This window comes from Grampus griseus, assembly GCF_964374135.1.
Source record: "Grampus griseus genome assembly, chromosome: 8".
In the NCBI taxonomy this organism is placed as follows: domain Eukaryota; kingdom Metazoa; phylum Chordata; class Mammalia; order Artiodactyla; family Delphinidae; genus Grampus; species Grampus griseus.
Genome location: NC_139002.1, coordinates 39,778,784 through 39,793,637, shown reverse-complemented (window position 1 = coordinate 39,793,637; position 14,854 = coordinate 39,778,784). Strand labels below are relative to the sequence as shown.

Genomic DNA, 14,854 nt, shown 5'->3' with positions numbered 1-14,854 from the left:
TTTTTATATTGTATTTTGAAAAATTTTAAGCCTATATTGTTTCTTTCCATAGCCAATGATCTTAAATTATTGCTTTCTAAAACACCATGTGATAAAAGCAGTAAGTGTACATAAGGTATAGTAAGAACATAAAGCAAAGAATACCCTTATCTTCAATGAAGAGTTAAAGCTTCACAGGGGTGGGACAGCTAAGCTGACCCTTGAAGTTGGATTACAGTGGGAGACCATCAAAGTTGAGGGGGTACACACATAAAGGACAGAGACTTGCTGAACCTAGCAAGTTCAGATTGCTGCAAGGATCTTGGCCTTACTTCGGTTCAAGTGCCAGGAGGGAAGGGTTGAGAGATGAGGCTGAACAGGTAGGCGGGGACTGATCACTGTGAGTTTAGATTGTATTCTCCAGATTAAATAGAGAGATATGATCAGATGGCACTGCTGAGGATCCTTCTGGAGCAGGCAGCAGGATGAAGGGTAGATTGGAAGGGAGCACATTAAAGAAGGGAAGATGGTTGAGGGACAGAAAATACAGTTACCTCTCTGGTTCAGCTTTAAAGAAAAGTAGATTTCAGCAGTTCAAGATGTTGTTTGGTCAGACATGCTCAAAAAAGATGGATTAGGAATATACACAGTGGGAGGTAACCCCTGAATATCAACTCAAATTAACATAACATAGCAAAGTCCATGGATTACATGAATTCATTATTTCACTCAAAAACACCTATTGAGTGCCTACTTTTCCAGTCATTTTTGTTGGAGCTGGGGATACAGAGAGGGACCCAAAACTTCCCTACTCTCACAAAACCTACATTGAAGTGGGACAACATCAGAAAATATAAGTGCATAAATAAAATATAATTTCAGGTGGAGATAAGTGCTATGAAGAAAAGTAAAGTGTGGTAAAGTAAAGTGAGTGAGTTTGCAGACAGGATGGAAGATGAGTGACTGTTTTGTATAGGGTGGTCAGGGAAGGGCACTCTGACGAGGTGATGTTTGTGTAGGGAATGGAACAGAATAAAGGAGTGAGCTAGGCAAGACCTAGGAGAACCTCCTAGACAATGGGAACAGCACACACAAAGGTCCTGAGGCAGGAATGAAGTTGGTGTGTTCACAGAAGAGCAAAAGGCCAGGGTAGCTGGAATAAGTTAGGGAGTGAATACACGGAGATGAGGCCAGAGAGAGAGGCCGAGGCCAGGACTTGGAGTCTAGGGTAAGGAAAATAAGTCAGTGATGACCAGCCTGAAAATAGGAGTACCACAGGGAAGGAAAGCTTCTGAGCAACGACTTATTTCCTCTGAGGAGGTCACGTGGACAGGGAGAAGGATATAATGAGGAAGATGAATTTGTTGGGTGTAGAATGAATTTATCAGAATCCTGATTTACAAAATGACCTAGTAAATCTATGGCTGACATTGACCCTAATTTACTTTGTGTTAATTTTGAAAGTGAAGTAGAGCTAAGAAGTCCTCCAAGCTCTACTTTAATACATTCATTTCTTTCTTCTCTGTAGAAAGGAATAGACAAGGAATTTTACCTATTATTCACAGTCTTTGATGAGAATCTGAGCCGGTATCTTGATGAAAATATTCAGAAGTTTACCTGGCGTCCCTTCAGTGTTGACAAGGAGGACAAAGAGTTTGTGAAGTCCAACCGAATGCATGGTATGAAAAATGTTTTTCCCTCCTGTAAAGGAAAGTCATAATTGCATTTGAAGCGAAAATGTTTGGAATGCTTTATCTTAAGTTTGGTTTCTTGGGTATTGTTCTTGGTCATGAGTAAAATATTTCGTGGCTTCAGACGCACAAGGTATGGTGAAACCTCCCTGTCTCTAGAGATGTGAAACTTAATTAATACTTCTAAAGCCTTAGATAAAGTAATACAAAATTTGAACTAGCAAAGATCACAGTACATCATAAATGTAGAAAATTACTGACAAAATGCCCTCCCTTGGGTTTGCAATAATGTCATTAAGTCTGATAATCCAGCTGATAGTTGGAGATAATTATTATCCAGCAAGGCATCTCTTACCAAGTTGTATGTATAACTATCTAAAGTGTTAATTTGCAAAATATTAGCCATTCCTATCCAAGATCTTCATGTAGGAGAAATTAGTTAATTATCCTTCTCTGTCTCTTTTATATCAGTTGTTAACAATAGCAAACCCAAATTGTAATTGGTGTAACATGGGATTTTTGTTAGTCTTGGAGAGATTATCCAAGGTGGCTGAGTAATGCACAAGAGTCCAAACTCAAATGGCCACCAGAGTGTGGAGTCAACAAAAATGCCTAGAGGGAAGAGATCAAGGTGGTGGGGTAGGAGAATGTGGAACTCATCTCCTCCCACAAACACATCAAAAACACATCTACAGGATACAGAGGAAGATGGCAGAAGAGTAAGACGCGGAGATCACCTTCCTCCCCACAGATACATCAGAAATACATCTACACGTGAAACAACTCCTACAGAACACCTACTGAACGCTGGCAGAAGACCTCGGACCTCCCAAAAGGCAAGAAACTCCCCACGTACCTGGGTAGGGCAAAAGAAAAAAGAAAAAACAGAGACAAAAGAATAGGGACGGGACTTGCAACAGTGGGAGGGAGCTGTGAAAGAGGAAAGGTTTCCATACACTAGGAAGCCCCCCCGGGCGGAGACTGCGGGTGGCGGAGCGGGGAAGCTTCGGAGCCACGGAGGAGAGCGCAGCAACAACGGTGCGGAGGGCAAAGCGGAGAGATTGCCGCACAGAGGATCGGTGCCGACCAGCACTCACCAGCCCGAGAGGCTTGTCTGCTCACCTGCCGGGACGGACGGGGGCTGGGAGCTGACGCTCGGGCTTCGGAGGACAGATTCCAGGGAGAGGACTGGGGTTGGCTGCGTGAACACACCCTGAAGGGGCTAATGCCCCACAGCTAGCCGGGAGGGAGTCCAGGAAAAAGTCTGGAGCTGCCGAAGACACAGGAGAATTTTTCTTCCCTCTTTGTTTCCTGTTGCGTGAAGAGGGAATTAAGAGCGCTGCTTAAAGGAGCTCCAGAGACGGGCGCGAGCCGCGGCTAACAGCGCAGACCCCAGAGACGGGCATCAGATGCTAAGGCTGCTGCTGCTGCCACCAAGAAGTGTGTGTGCGAGCACAGGGCACTATACACAACTCCCCTCCCAGGAGCCTGTGCAGCCCGCCACTGCCAGAGTCCCGTGATCCAGGGACAACTTCCCCGGGAGAACGCACGGCGCGCCGCAGGCTGGTGCAATGTCACGCTGGCCTCTGCTGCCGCAGGCTTGTCCCACACTCCGTCCCCCTCTGTTCCCTTGGCCTGAGCGAGCCAGAGCCCCCCAATCAGCTGCTCCTTTAACCCCATCCTGAGCGAAGAACAGATGCCCTCAGGCAACCTACACGCAGAGGCAGGTCCAAATCCAAAGCTGAACCCCAGGAGCTGTGCGAACAAAGAAGAGAAAGGGAAATCTCTCCCAGCAGCCTCAGGAGCATCAGATTAAATCTCCACAATCAACTTGATGTACCCTGCATCTATGGAATACCTGAATAGACAACGAAACATCCCAAATTGAGGAGGTGGACTTTAGGAGCAATGATATATATATGTATTTTTTCCTTTTTCTCCTTCTGTGAGTGTGTTTGTGTATGTTTCTGTGTGTGATTTTGTCTGTATAGCTTTGCTTTTACCATTTCTCCTAGGGTTCTCTCTGTCCGTCTTTTTGGTTTTTTTAGTATAGTTTTTAGCACTGGTTATCATTGGTGGACTTGTTTTTGGTTTGGTTGCTCTCTTCTTTCTTTCTTTTTTTAAATTACTTTAAAAAAATATTTTTAATAATTATTTTTTATTTTAGTAACTGTTTTATTTTACCTTCTTCTTCCTTTCTTTCTTTTTTTTCTCCCTTTTATTCTGAGCCGTGTGGAGGACAGGCTCTTGGTGTCCAAGCCAGGCGTTAGGGCTGTGCCTCTGGGGTGGGAGAGCCAAGTTCAGGACATTGGTCCACAAGAGACCTCCCAGCTCCACGTAATATCAAATGGTGAAAATCTCCCAGAGATCTCCATCTCAATGCCAAGACCCAGCTCCACTCAACAACCAGCAAGCTACAGTGCTGGACACCCTATGCCAAACAACTAACAAGACAGGAACACAACCCTACCCATTAGCAGAGAGGCTACCTAAAATCATAATAAGCCCACAGACACCCCAAACACAGCACCAGACATGGACCTGCCCACCAGAAAGACAAGATCCAGTCTCATTTACCAGAACACAGGCACTAGCCCCCTCCACCAGGAAGCCTACAAAACACAGTGAACCAACTTTAGCCATTGGGGGCAGATACCAAAAACAACGGGAACTACGAACCTGCAGCCTGTGAAAAGGAGACCCCAAACACAGTAAGTTAAGCAAAATGAGAAGAAAGAGAAACTCAGAGCAGATGAAGGAGCAAGGTAAAAACCCACCAGACCTAACAAATGAAGAGGAAATAGGCAATCTACCTGAAAAAAATTCAGAATAATGATAGTAAAGATGATCCAAAATCTTGGAAATAGAATGGAGAAAATACAAGAAACATTTAACAAGGAACTAGAAGAACTAAAGAGCAAACAAACAGTGATGAACAGCACAATAAATGTAATTAAAAATTCTCTAGAAAGGATCAAGAGCAGAATAACTGAGACAGAAGAATGAATAAGTGACCTGGAAGATAAAATAGTGGAAATAACTACTGCAGAGCAGAATAAAGAAAAAAGAATGAAAAGAGTTGAGAACAGTCTCGGAGACTTCTGGGGCAACATTAAACGCACCAACATTCGAATTATAGGAGTCCCAGAAGAGGAAGAGAAAAAGAAAGGGACTGAGAAAATATTTGAAGAGATTATAGTTGAAAACTTCCCTAATATGGGAAAGGAAATAGTAATCAAGTCCAGGAAGCACAGAGAGTCCTATACAGGATAAATCCAAGGAGAAACACACCAAGACACATATTAATCAAACTATCAATAATTAAATACAAAGAAAAAGTATTAAAAGCAACAAGGGAAAAACAACAAATAACATACAAGGGAATCCCCATAAGGTTAACAGCTGATCGTTCAGCAGAAACTCTGTAAGCCAGAAGGGAGGAGCAGGACATATCTAAAGTGATGAAGGGGAAAAACCTACAACCAAGATTACTCTACCCAACAAGGATCTCATTCAGATTTGACAGAGAAATTAAAACCTGTATAGACAAGCAAAAGCTAAGAGAATTCAGCACCACCAAGCCAGCTTTACAACAAATGCTAAAGGAACTTCACCAGGTAGGAAACACAAGAGAAGGAAAAGACCTACAATCACAAACCCAAAACAATTAAGAAAATGGTAATAGGAACATACTTATTGATAAACACTTAAATGTAAATGGATTAAGTGCTCCAACTGAAAGACATAGACTGGCTGAATGTATACAAAAACAAAACTGGTATATATGCTGTCTACAAGAGACCAACTTCAGACCTAGGGACACATACAGACTGAAAGTGAGGGAATGCAAAAAGATATTCCATGAAAATGGAAATCAGAAGAAAGCTGGGGTAGCAATTCTCATATCAGACAAAATAGACTTTAAAATAAAGACTATTACAAGAGACAAAGAAGGACACTACATAATGATCAAGGGATCGATCCAAGAAGAAGATATAACAATTGTAAATATTTATGCACCCAACACAGAAGAACCTCAATACATAAGGCAAATACTAACAGCCATAAAAGGGGAAATCGACAGTAACACAAGCATAGTAGGGGACTTTAACACCCCACTTTCACCAATGGACACATCATCCAAAATGAAAATAAAGAAGGAAACACAAGCTTTAAATGATACATTAAACAAGATGGACTTAATTGATATTTATAGGACATTCCATTCAAAAACAACAGAATACACATTTTTCTCAAGTGTTCATGGAACATTCTCCAGGATAGATCATATCTTGGGTCACAAATCAAGCCTTGGTAAATTTAAGAAAATTGAAATCGTATCAAGTATCTTTTCCGACCACAACGCTATGAGACTAGGTATCAATTACAGGAAAAAACTGTAAAAAATACAAACACATGGAGGCTAAACAATACACTGCTTAATAACCAAGAGATCACTGAAGAAATCAAAAAGGAAATCAAAAAATACCTAGAAACAAATGACAATGAAAACACGATGACCCAAAACCTATGGGATGCAGCAAAAGCAGTTCTAACAGGGAAGTTTATAGCAATACAATCCTACCGTAAGAAACAGGAAACATCTCAAATAAACAACCTAACCTTGCACCTAAAGCAATTAGAGAAAGAAGAACAAAAAACCCCAAAGTTAGCAGAAGGAAAGGAATCATAAAAATCAGATCAGAAATAAATGAAAAAGAAATGAAGGAAACGAGAGGAAAGATCAACAAAACTAAAAGCTGGTTCTTTGAGAAGATAAACAAAATTGATAAACCATTCACCAGACTCATCAAGAAAAAAAGGGAGAAGACTCAAATCAATAGAATTAGAAAAGAAAAAGGAGAAGTAACAAGTGACACTGCAGAAATACAAAGGATCATGAGAGATTACTACAAGCAACTCTATGCCAATAAAATGGACAACCTGGAAGAAATGGACAATTTCTTAGAAATGCACAACCTGCAAAGACTGAACCACAAAGAAATAGAAAATATGAACAGACAAATCACAAGCACTGAAATTGAAACTGTGGTTAAAAATCTTCCAACAAACAAAAGCCCAGGACCAGATGGCTTCACAGGTGAATTCTATCAAACATTTAGAGAAGAGCTAACACCTATCCTTCTCAAACTCTTCCAAAATATAGCAGAGGGAGGAAAACTCCCAAACTCATTCTACGAGGCCACCGTCAGCCTGACACCAAAACCAGACAGAGATGTCACAAAGAAAGAAAACTACAGGCCAATATCACTGATGAACATAGATGTAAAACTCCTCAACAAAATACTAGCAAACAGAATCCAACAGCACATTAAAAGGATCATACACCATGATCAAGTGGGGTTTATCCCAGGAATGCAAGGATTCTTCAATATGCTCAAATCAATCAATGTGATACACCATATTAACAAATTGAAGGAGGAAAACAATATGATCATCTCAATAGATGCAGAGAAAGCTTTTGACAAAATTCAATACCCAGTTATGATAAAAATCCTCCAGAAAGTAGTCATAGAGGGAACTTACCTCAACACAATAAAGGCCATATATAACAAACCCACAGCCAAAATCCTCCTCAATGGTGAAAAACTGAAACCATTTGCACTAAGATCAGAACAAGACAAGGTTGCCCACTCTCACCACTATTATAGTTTTGGAAGTTTTAGCCAGAGCAATCAGAGAAGAAAAAGAAATAAAAGGAATACAAATTGGAAAAGAAGAAATAAAGCTGTCACTGTTTGCAGATGACATGATACTATACATAGAGTATCCTAAAGATGCTACCAGAAAACTACTAGAGTTAATCAATGAATTTGGTAAAGTAGCAGGATACAAAATTAATGCACAGAAATCTCTTGTATTCCTATACACTAATGATGAAAAATCTGAAAGTGAAATTAAGAAAACACTCCCCTTTACAATTGCAACAAAAAGAATAAAATATCTAGGAATAAACCTACCTAAGGAGACAAAAGACCTGTATGCAGAAAATTATAAGACACTGATGAAAGAAATTAAAGATGATACCAACAGATGGAGAGATACACCATGTTCTTGGATTGGAAGAATCAACATTGTGAAAATGACTATACTACCCCAAGCAATCTACAGATTCAGTGCAATCCCTGTCAAACTACCACTGGCATTTTTCACAGAACTAGAACAAAAAATTTCACAATATGTATGGAAACACAAATGACCCCAAATAGCAAAAGCAGTCTTGAGAAAGAAAAACGGAGCTGGAGGAATCAGGTTCCCTGACTTCAGATTATACTACAAAGCTTCAGTAATCAAGACAGTATAGTACTGGCACAAAAACAGAAATATAAATCAATGGAACAGGATAGAAATCCCAGAGACAAACCCACGTACATATGGTCACCTTATCTTTGATAAAGGAGGCAAGAATATACAGTGGAGAAAAAACAGCCTCTTCAATAAGTGGTGCTGGGAAAACTGGACAGCTACATCTATAAGAATGAAATTAGAACACTCCCTAACACCATACACAAAAATAAACTCAAAATGGATTAAAGACCTAAATGTAAGGCCAGACACTATCATACTCTTAGAGGAAAACATAGGCAGGACACTCTATGACATAAATCACAGCAAGATCCTTTTTCACCCACTTCCTAGAGAAATGGAAATAAAAACAAAAATAAACAAATGTGACCTGATGAAACTTAATAGCTTTTGCACAGCAAAGGAAACCATAAACAAGATGAAAAGACAACCCTCAGAACGGGAGAAAATATTTGCTGATGAAGCAACTGACAAAGGATTAATCTCCACAATTTACAAGCAGCTTATGCAGCTCAATATGAAAAAAACAAACAACCCAATCCAAAAATGGGCAGAAGACCTAAACAGACATTTCTCCAAAGAAGATATGCAGGTTGCCAGCAAACACATGAAAGAATGCTCAGTATCATTAATCATTAGAGAAATGCAAGTCAAAACTACAATGAGATATCATCTCACACTGATCAGAAGGGGCATCATCAAAAAATCTACAAACAATAAATGCTGGAGAGGCTGTGGAGAAAAGTGAGCCCTCTTGCACTGTTGGTGGGAATGTAAACTGATACAGCCACTATGGAGAACAGTATGGAGGTTCCTTAAAAAGCTAAAACTAGAACTACCATACGACCCAGCAATCCCACTACTGGGCATATACCCTGAGAAAACCATAATTCAAAAAGAGTCATGTACCACAATGTTCATTGCAGCTCTATTTACAATAGCCAGGACATGGAAGCAACCTAAGTGTCCATCAACAGATGAATGGATGAAGAAGATATGACACATATATACAACGGAATATTACTGAGCCATAAAAAGAAAGGAAATTGCGTTATTTGTAGTGAGGTGGATGGATCTAGAGTCTGTCATACAGAGCGAAGTAAGTCAGAAAGAGAAAAACAAATACTGTATGCTAACACATATATATGGAATCTTAAACAAACAAACAAAAAATGGTCATGAAGAAGCTAGGGGCAAGATGGGAATAAAGACGCAGAACTACTAGATTGATGTTTTGTACCACATTAAGAAACTGAAGAGTAAAAACTATATGATCACCTCAATAGATGCAGAAAAAGCTTTTGACAAAACTCAACACTCATTTATGATAAAAATTCTCCAGAAAGTTGGCATAGAGGGAACATACCTCAACATAATTAAGGCCATATATGACAGCTCCACAGCTAACATCATACTCAGTTGTGAAAAGCTGAAAGCATTTCCTCTAAGATCAGGAACAAGACAATGATGCCCACTCTCACCACTTTTATTCATTAAATTATTTGAAGTCCTAGCCACAGCAATCAGAGAAGAAAAAGAAATAAAAAGCATTCAAATTGGAAAGGAAGAAGTCAAAATGTCATTGTTTGCAGATGGCATGATACTATACTTAGAAAATCCTAAAGACATTACCAGAAAACTACTAGAGCTCATCAATGAATTCAGTAAAGTTGCAGAATATAAAATTAATATATAGAAATCTGTTGTATTTATACACACTAACAATGCATTATAAGAAAAAGAAATCAAGGAAACAATCTCACTTACCATCACATCAAAAATAATAAAATACCTAGGAATGAACCTACCCCAGGAGGTAAAGGACCTGTACTCAGAAAACTATGACACTGGTGAAAGAAATTGAAGACAACAAAAACAGATGGAAAGATACTGTGTTCTTGGATAGTAAGAATCAATATGTTAAAATGACCATTCTACTCAAGGCAATCTACAGATTCAATGCAATCCCTATAAAAATACCAAGGGTATTTTTCACAGAACTATAACAAATAATTTTATTATTTTTTCTTTTATTCCAGTTCAATTAATCACATTAAAAATTAATTTTTATTAGAGTATAGCTGATTTATAATGTGTTAGTTTCTGCTGTACAGCAAAGTGAATAAATTATACATATATCCACTATTTTTAGATTCCATTCCCATACAGGTCATTACAGAGTATTGAGTAGAGTTCCTTGCACTACACAGTACGTTTTTATTAGTTATCTATTTTATTTATAGTAGTGTGTATATGTCAATCCCAATCTCCCAATTTATCCCTTCCTCCCTTTCCACCTTGGTAACCATAAGTTTGTTTTCTACATCTGTGACTCTATTTCTGTTTTGTAAATAGGTTCATTTGTACCATTTTTTTAGATTCCACATATAAGCGAAATCATATATTTGTCTTTGTCTGACATACTTCACTCAGTATGACAATATCTAGTTCCATCCATGTCACTGCAAATGGCATTATTTCCTTCTGTTTTATGGATGAGTAATATTCTATTGTATATATGTACCACATCTTCTTTATCTATTCATCTGTCAATGGACATTTAAGTTGTTTCCATGACCTGGCTGTTGTAAATAGTGCTGCAATGAACTTTGGGGTGCATGTATCTTTTTGAATTATGGTCTTCTCCAGATATATGCCCAGGAGTCACGTTGCTGGGTCATATGGTAGCTCTATTTTTAGTTTTTTAAGGAACCTCCATACTCTTCTCCATAGTGGCTGTACCAATTTACATTTCCACCAACAGTGTAGGAGGGTTCCCTTTTCTTCACACCCTCTCCAGCATTTACTATTGGTAGATTTTTTTGATGATGGCCATTCTGACCAGTGTGAGGTGATATCTCATTGTAGTTTTTATTTGCATTTCTCTAATAATTAGTGATGTTGAGCATAGAACAAATAATTTTAAAATTTATATGGGAACACAAAAGACCCCAAATCTCAAGAAAGAACAGAACTGGAGGATTCATGCTCCCTGACATCAGACAATATACAAAGCTATAGGAATCAAAACAGTTTGGTACTGGCACATAAACAGACACATAGATCCACAGAAGAGAATAGTGAGCCCAGAAATGCACCCACGCACTTATGGTCAATTACTCTATGACAAAGGGGGCAAGAATATACAACGGAGAGAAGACAGTCTCTTCAATAAGTGGTTCTGGGAAAACTGGAAAGCTACATGTAAAGGAATGAAATTAGAACATTCTATAACACCATATATGAAAATAAAATTAAGATAGATTAAAGATCTAAATGTAAGACTGGATACAATGAAACTCCTAGAGAAAAACATTCGCAGAACACTCTTTGACATAAATCCCAACAATAGTTTTTTGGATCTGCCTCCTAAATTAAAGGAAATAAAAGCTAAACTAAACAAATTGGATCCAACTAAATGTAAAAGCTTTTGCACAGCAAAGGAAACCATCAATAAAATGGAAAGACAACCCACTGAATGGGAGAAAATATTTGCAAATGATATGCCTGATAAGGGATTAATAGCCAACATATATAAACAGCTTTTACAACTCAAAATCAAAGAAGCAAACAACCTGATTAAAAATGGGCAGAAGGACTGAGTAGACACTTTTCCAAAGAGGAAATACAGATGGCCAACAGGCACGTGAAAAGATGTTCAATGTTGCTAGTCATCTTAGAAATGCAAATCAAAACCACAATGAGATATCACCTCACACCTGTCAGAACAGCTATTATCAAAAAGAACACAAATAGCAAATGTTGGCGAGGATGTGGAGAAAAAGGAACCCTCCTACACAGTTGGTGGGAATGTAAATTGGTATAGCCACTGTGGAAAACAGTATGGAAGTGTCTCAAAAAACTAAAAACAGAACTACCATATGACCCAGCTATTCCACTCCTGGGTATATATATATCCAAACAAACAAACAAAAAAACCCCAAACCACTAATTCGAAAAGATACATTCAGGACTTCCCTGGTGGTCCAGTGGTTAAGACTCCGCACTTCCAATGCAGGGGGCCCAGCTTCGATCCCTGGAAGGGTAACTAAGATCCTGCACGCCACATGGCGTAGTCAAAAAATTTAAAAAAAGAAAGAAAAGAAAAGATACATGCACTCCAATGTTCATAGCAACATTATTTACAATTGCCAAGATATGGAAGCAACCTAAGTGTCCATGAAGAGATGAAATGGATAAAGACATGGTATATATATATATATAGGAGGAAATAAAACTCAGCCATAAAAAGGAATGAAATTCTGCCATTTGCTACTATGTGGATGGTCCTAGAGAGTATTATGCTTACTGAAATTAGTCAGACAGAGAAATACAAATACTGTATGTTTCACTTATATGTGGAAGCTAAAAAGTAAAACAAATGAATGTATATAACAAAAAAGAAACAGACTCAGACATAGAGAATAAACTAGGGGTTACCAGTGGGGAGAGGGAAGGGTGAAGGGGCAAGATAGGGCTATGGGATTAAGAGAAAATAACTAATGAATAAAATAAATAAGCTGTAAGGATATATTGTACAACACAGGGAAATATTGCCATTATTTTGTAATAACTTTAAATGTAGTATAATGTATAAAAATATTGAATCACTATGTTGTACACCTAAAACTAGTATAATATTGTAAATCAAATATACTTCAATAAAAATTTTCTTCAGTGCTTAAAGCAAGCATGGCAAGATAACAGGCCTTGTCTTAGGACCAAGCATAACATCTGATTATTGGGAAACAATAAACAAATGTTTATTAAACATTATGGGAAAAATTATGGGAAACATTATGGGAAAATAATGAAATAGCACTTTCCCTCTCTCCCAAGGAAGTCCAAAAACAGTTCAAGATTCCAAGTGATGCACAGCACCAGCTCAGACTCCTGTGGTCCTGGATGTTCTGTTCCAACAGAGTCCCCTCTTGGACCAATGGAAAGCATGGAATAGTGCACCTTCAATATCATCTTCTACGAAAAATTTTGTTATAACTGAATACAAAATGTAGTTCCTACCTCTCTAGTAGCCAATAGAAAAGGTAAACTCAACTATAAATTAGGAAACATAACAATTCCTTAGTGGAGAAGCTAGGTTGCAAAAGAAATTTATCATGAGAGGCCTGTATATAGAAAACAAAAAAAAATCTAATGGACCATGTCAAATCCAGTCCCATCCTGGTTTGGCAATTTGAAATACATTTGTATATTTTGAATATGTAGAATATGTCATTTTTCAAGCAAAATTCAAGGAAAATTACGTGTTTTACTTTAAATTTCACATTAATTATAAATTAAATTTTGTCTCCAGTCTTGCTTGCATGAGTGGGAGAAAGAAAGCTGGCAACAATACCAAAGAGAAAATGCCTTATATAGCATACAATTCTTTGCATTGCTCGTATTATATAGTCTATATTCAACGCTGTTTGTTGAATGTCTGAATGAATGTTCCAGAAAGAGAGACTTTTTGGGGGTGTTGGGGGGCACGCTGTTTGGCTTGTGGGATCTTAGTTCCCTGACCCAGGCCCTCAGGCCCTTGGCAGTGAGAGCACCGAGTCCTAACCAGTGGACCACAAGGGAATTCCCGGGAAAGAGAGGCTTTAAACTAGAGCTCCAAGGCAACAGAGGATTCTCTACCAGCCAGCCAAGGACTAAATTATTAGCATCACAATCTACAACGATATCTCTTTAACATTCAACAGACAAGACTTAGTTTATTTGCAAGAGCATTATCAAAGATTTTTTTCAGAAAATGTGATATTCTTCTCAGCAGCCCCAGGGCTTCTTGGAATTTCTACTAATAATTCCAGATATTTGAGGAAAATTACCAAGCACCCCTCATTCTGCAGATAAAGAAACAAAAAGTAATTTTATTTGACAATGAGATTATAACAGATCATTCATGTACATGATGAATGGGCATTAGAAGGAGTGGGAGTGGGAATATCTCTCTAAGGGCCACCAAGCATGAGACATAATTAGGTGCAGTCACCCTTCAGTGCTATTCAATCACGGCATTCATCCCCCAGAGTGGGAATGTGGTTTCTCAATTCTTCTCAAGGCACTGCTCCAGGTAACCACTATTGATGGATTGAGGTTGATGTAAAAGAGAAAAACAATTTGCATTTCTGGAGATACAAAATGTTTTCATATCTAAGTGATCATTATTCAAAGTTCTGTCAGTTATTTTATTGGGGAATGGAAATCAAAGTTATCATAAGGCCAAATTATTTACTCAAGGGCCAACCTCTTATAACTTAGTGTCCCTTCCCCCCACCCCAAAATCCCTCTCCACTGACTAGACATGCAAGTATAATGTCAATCAACTGCAATTTTTTCAAATGATGCAAGATCCATGAAATCAGTGAAGAGATGTGTGATAACTTCTAGAATCAAATGCAAAGCCATTTGCAAATGAGGATCTGACAAAATTAAATAAATAACTGAGGAAAAGACACTTAACAAGGGAGATGACAGGATAAGAACCTCAAAAGAAAATGATTTTCATATCAAGACCTTTAAAAAAGACTTCGAGAAAATTAACGAAGTCTGTAAATATTTTTGCAAGGATGATACTCTTTATAATCTGCAAACCTAAAATGTGAAATGAAGGATATCATATTATACTATCAAACAATTTTGTCAGAAAAAATTACTCCAGAAAACAACCTGGTTTATTTCTTATTGATTCTTAGAATTAAAGCCCTGTGTATACATTATTAAATAGAACAGATTCACAGTTTCAGCGTATTTTCATTATTCATTGTTAATTTCAGTCTCCATTTAAGTTTGATTCACCATGTGACTTTTCCCCAGGACTATTTATTCTCTGATAATAAGGATCTTCTGTAAAT

General features: G+C 38.1%; 1 protein-coding gene across 1 annotated transcript in view; it reads left to right on the top strand.

The window, feature by feature from the left end:
• HEPHL1 (hephaestin like 1) overlaps positions 1 to 14,854 on the top strand; it is a gene marked incomplete at both ends in the record, with an annotated part of 91,379 nt that overhangs the window by 50,409 nt on the left and 26,116 nt on the right. Inside the window, one exon of the mRNA XM_082660562.1 lies at positions 1,508 to 1,658. Coding sequence (XP_082516688.1) covers positions 1,508 to 1,658 — 151 coding nt within the window. The remainder of the gene's footprint in view (positions 1 to 1,507; positions 1,659 to 14,854) is intronic.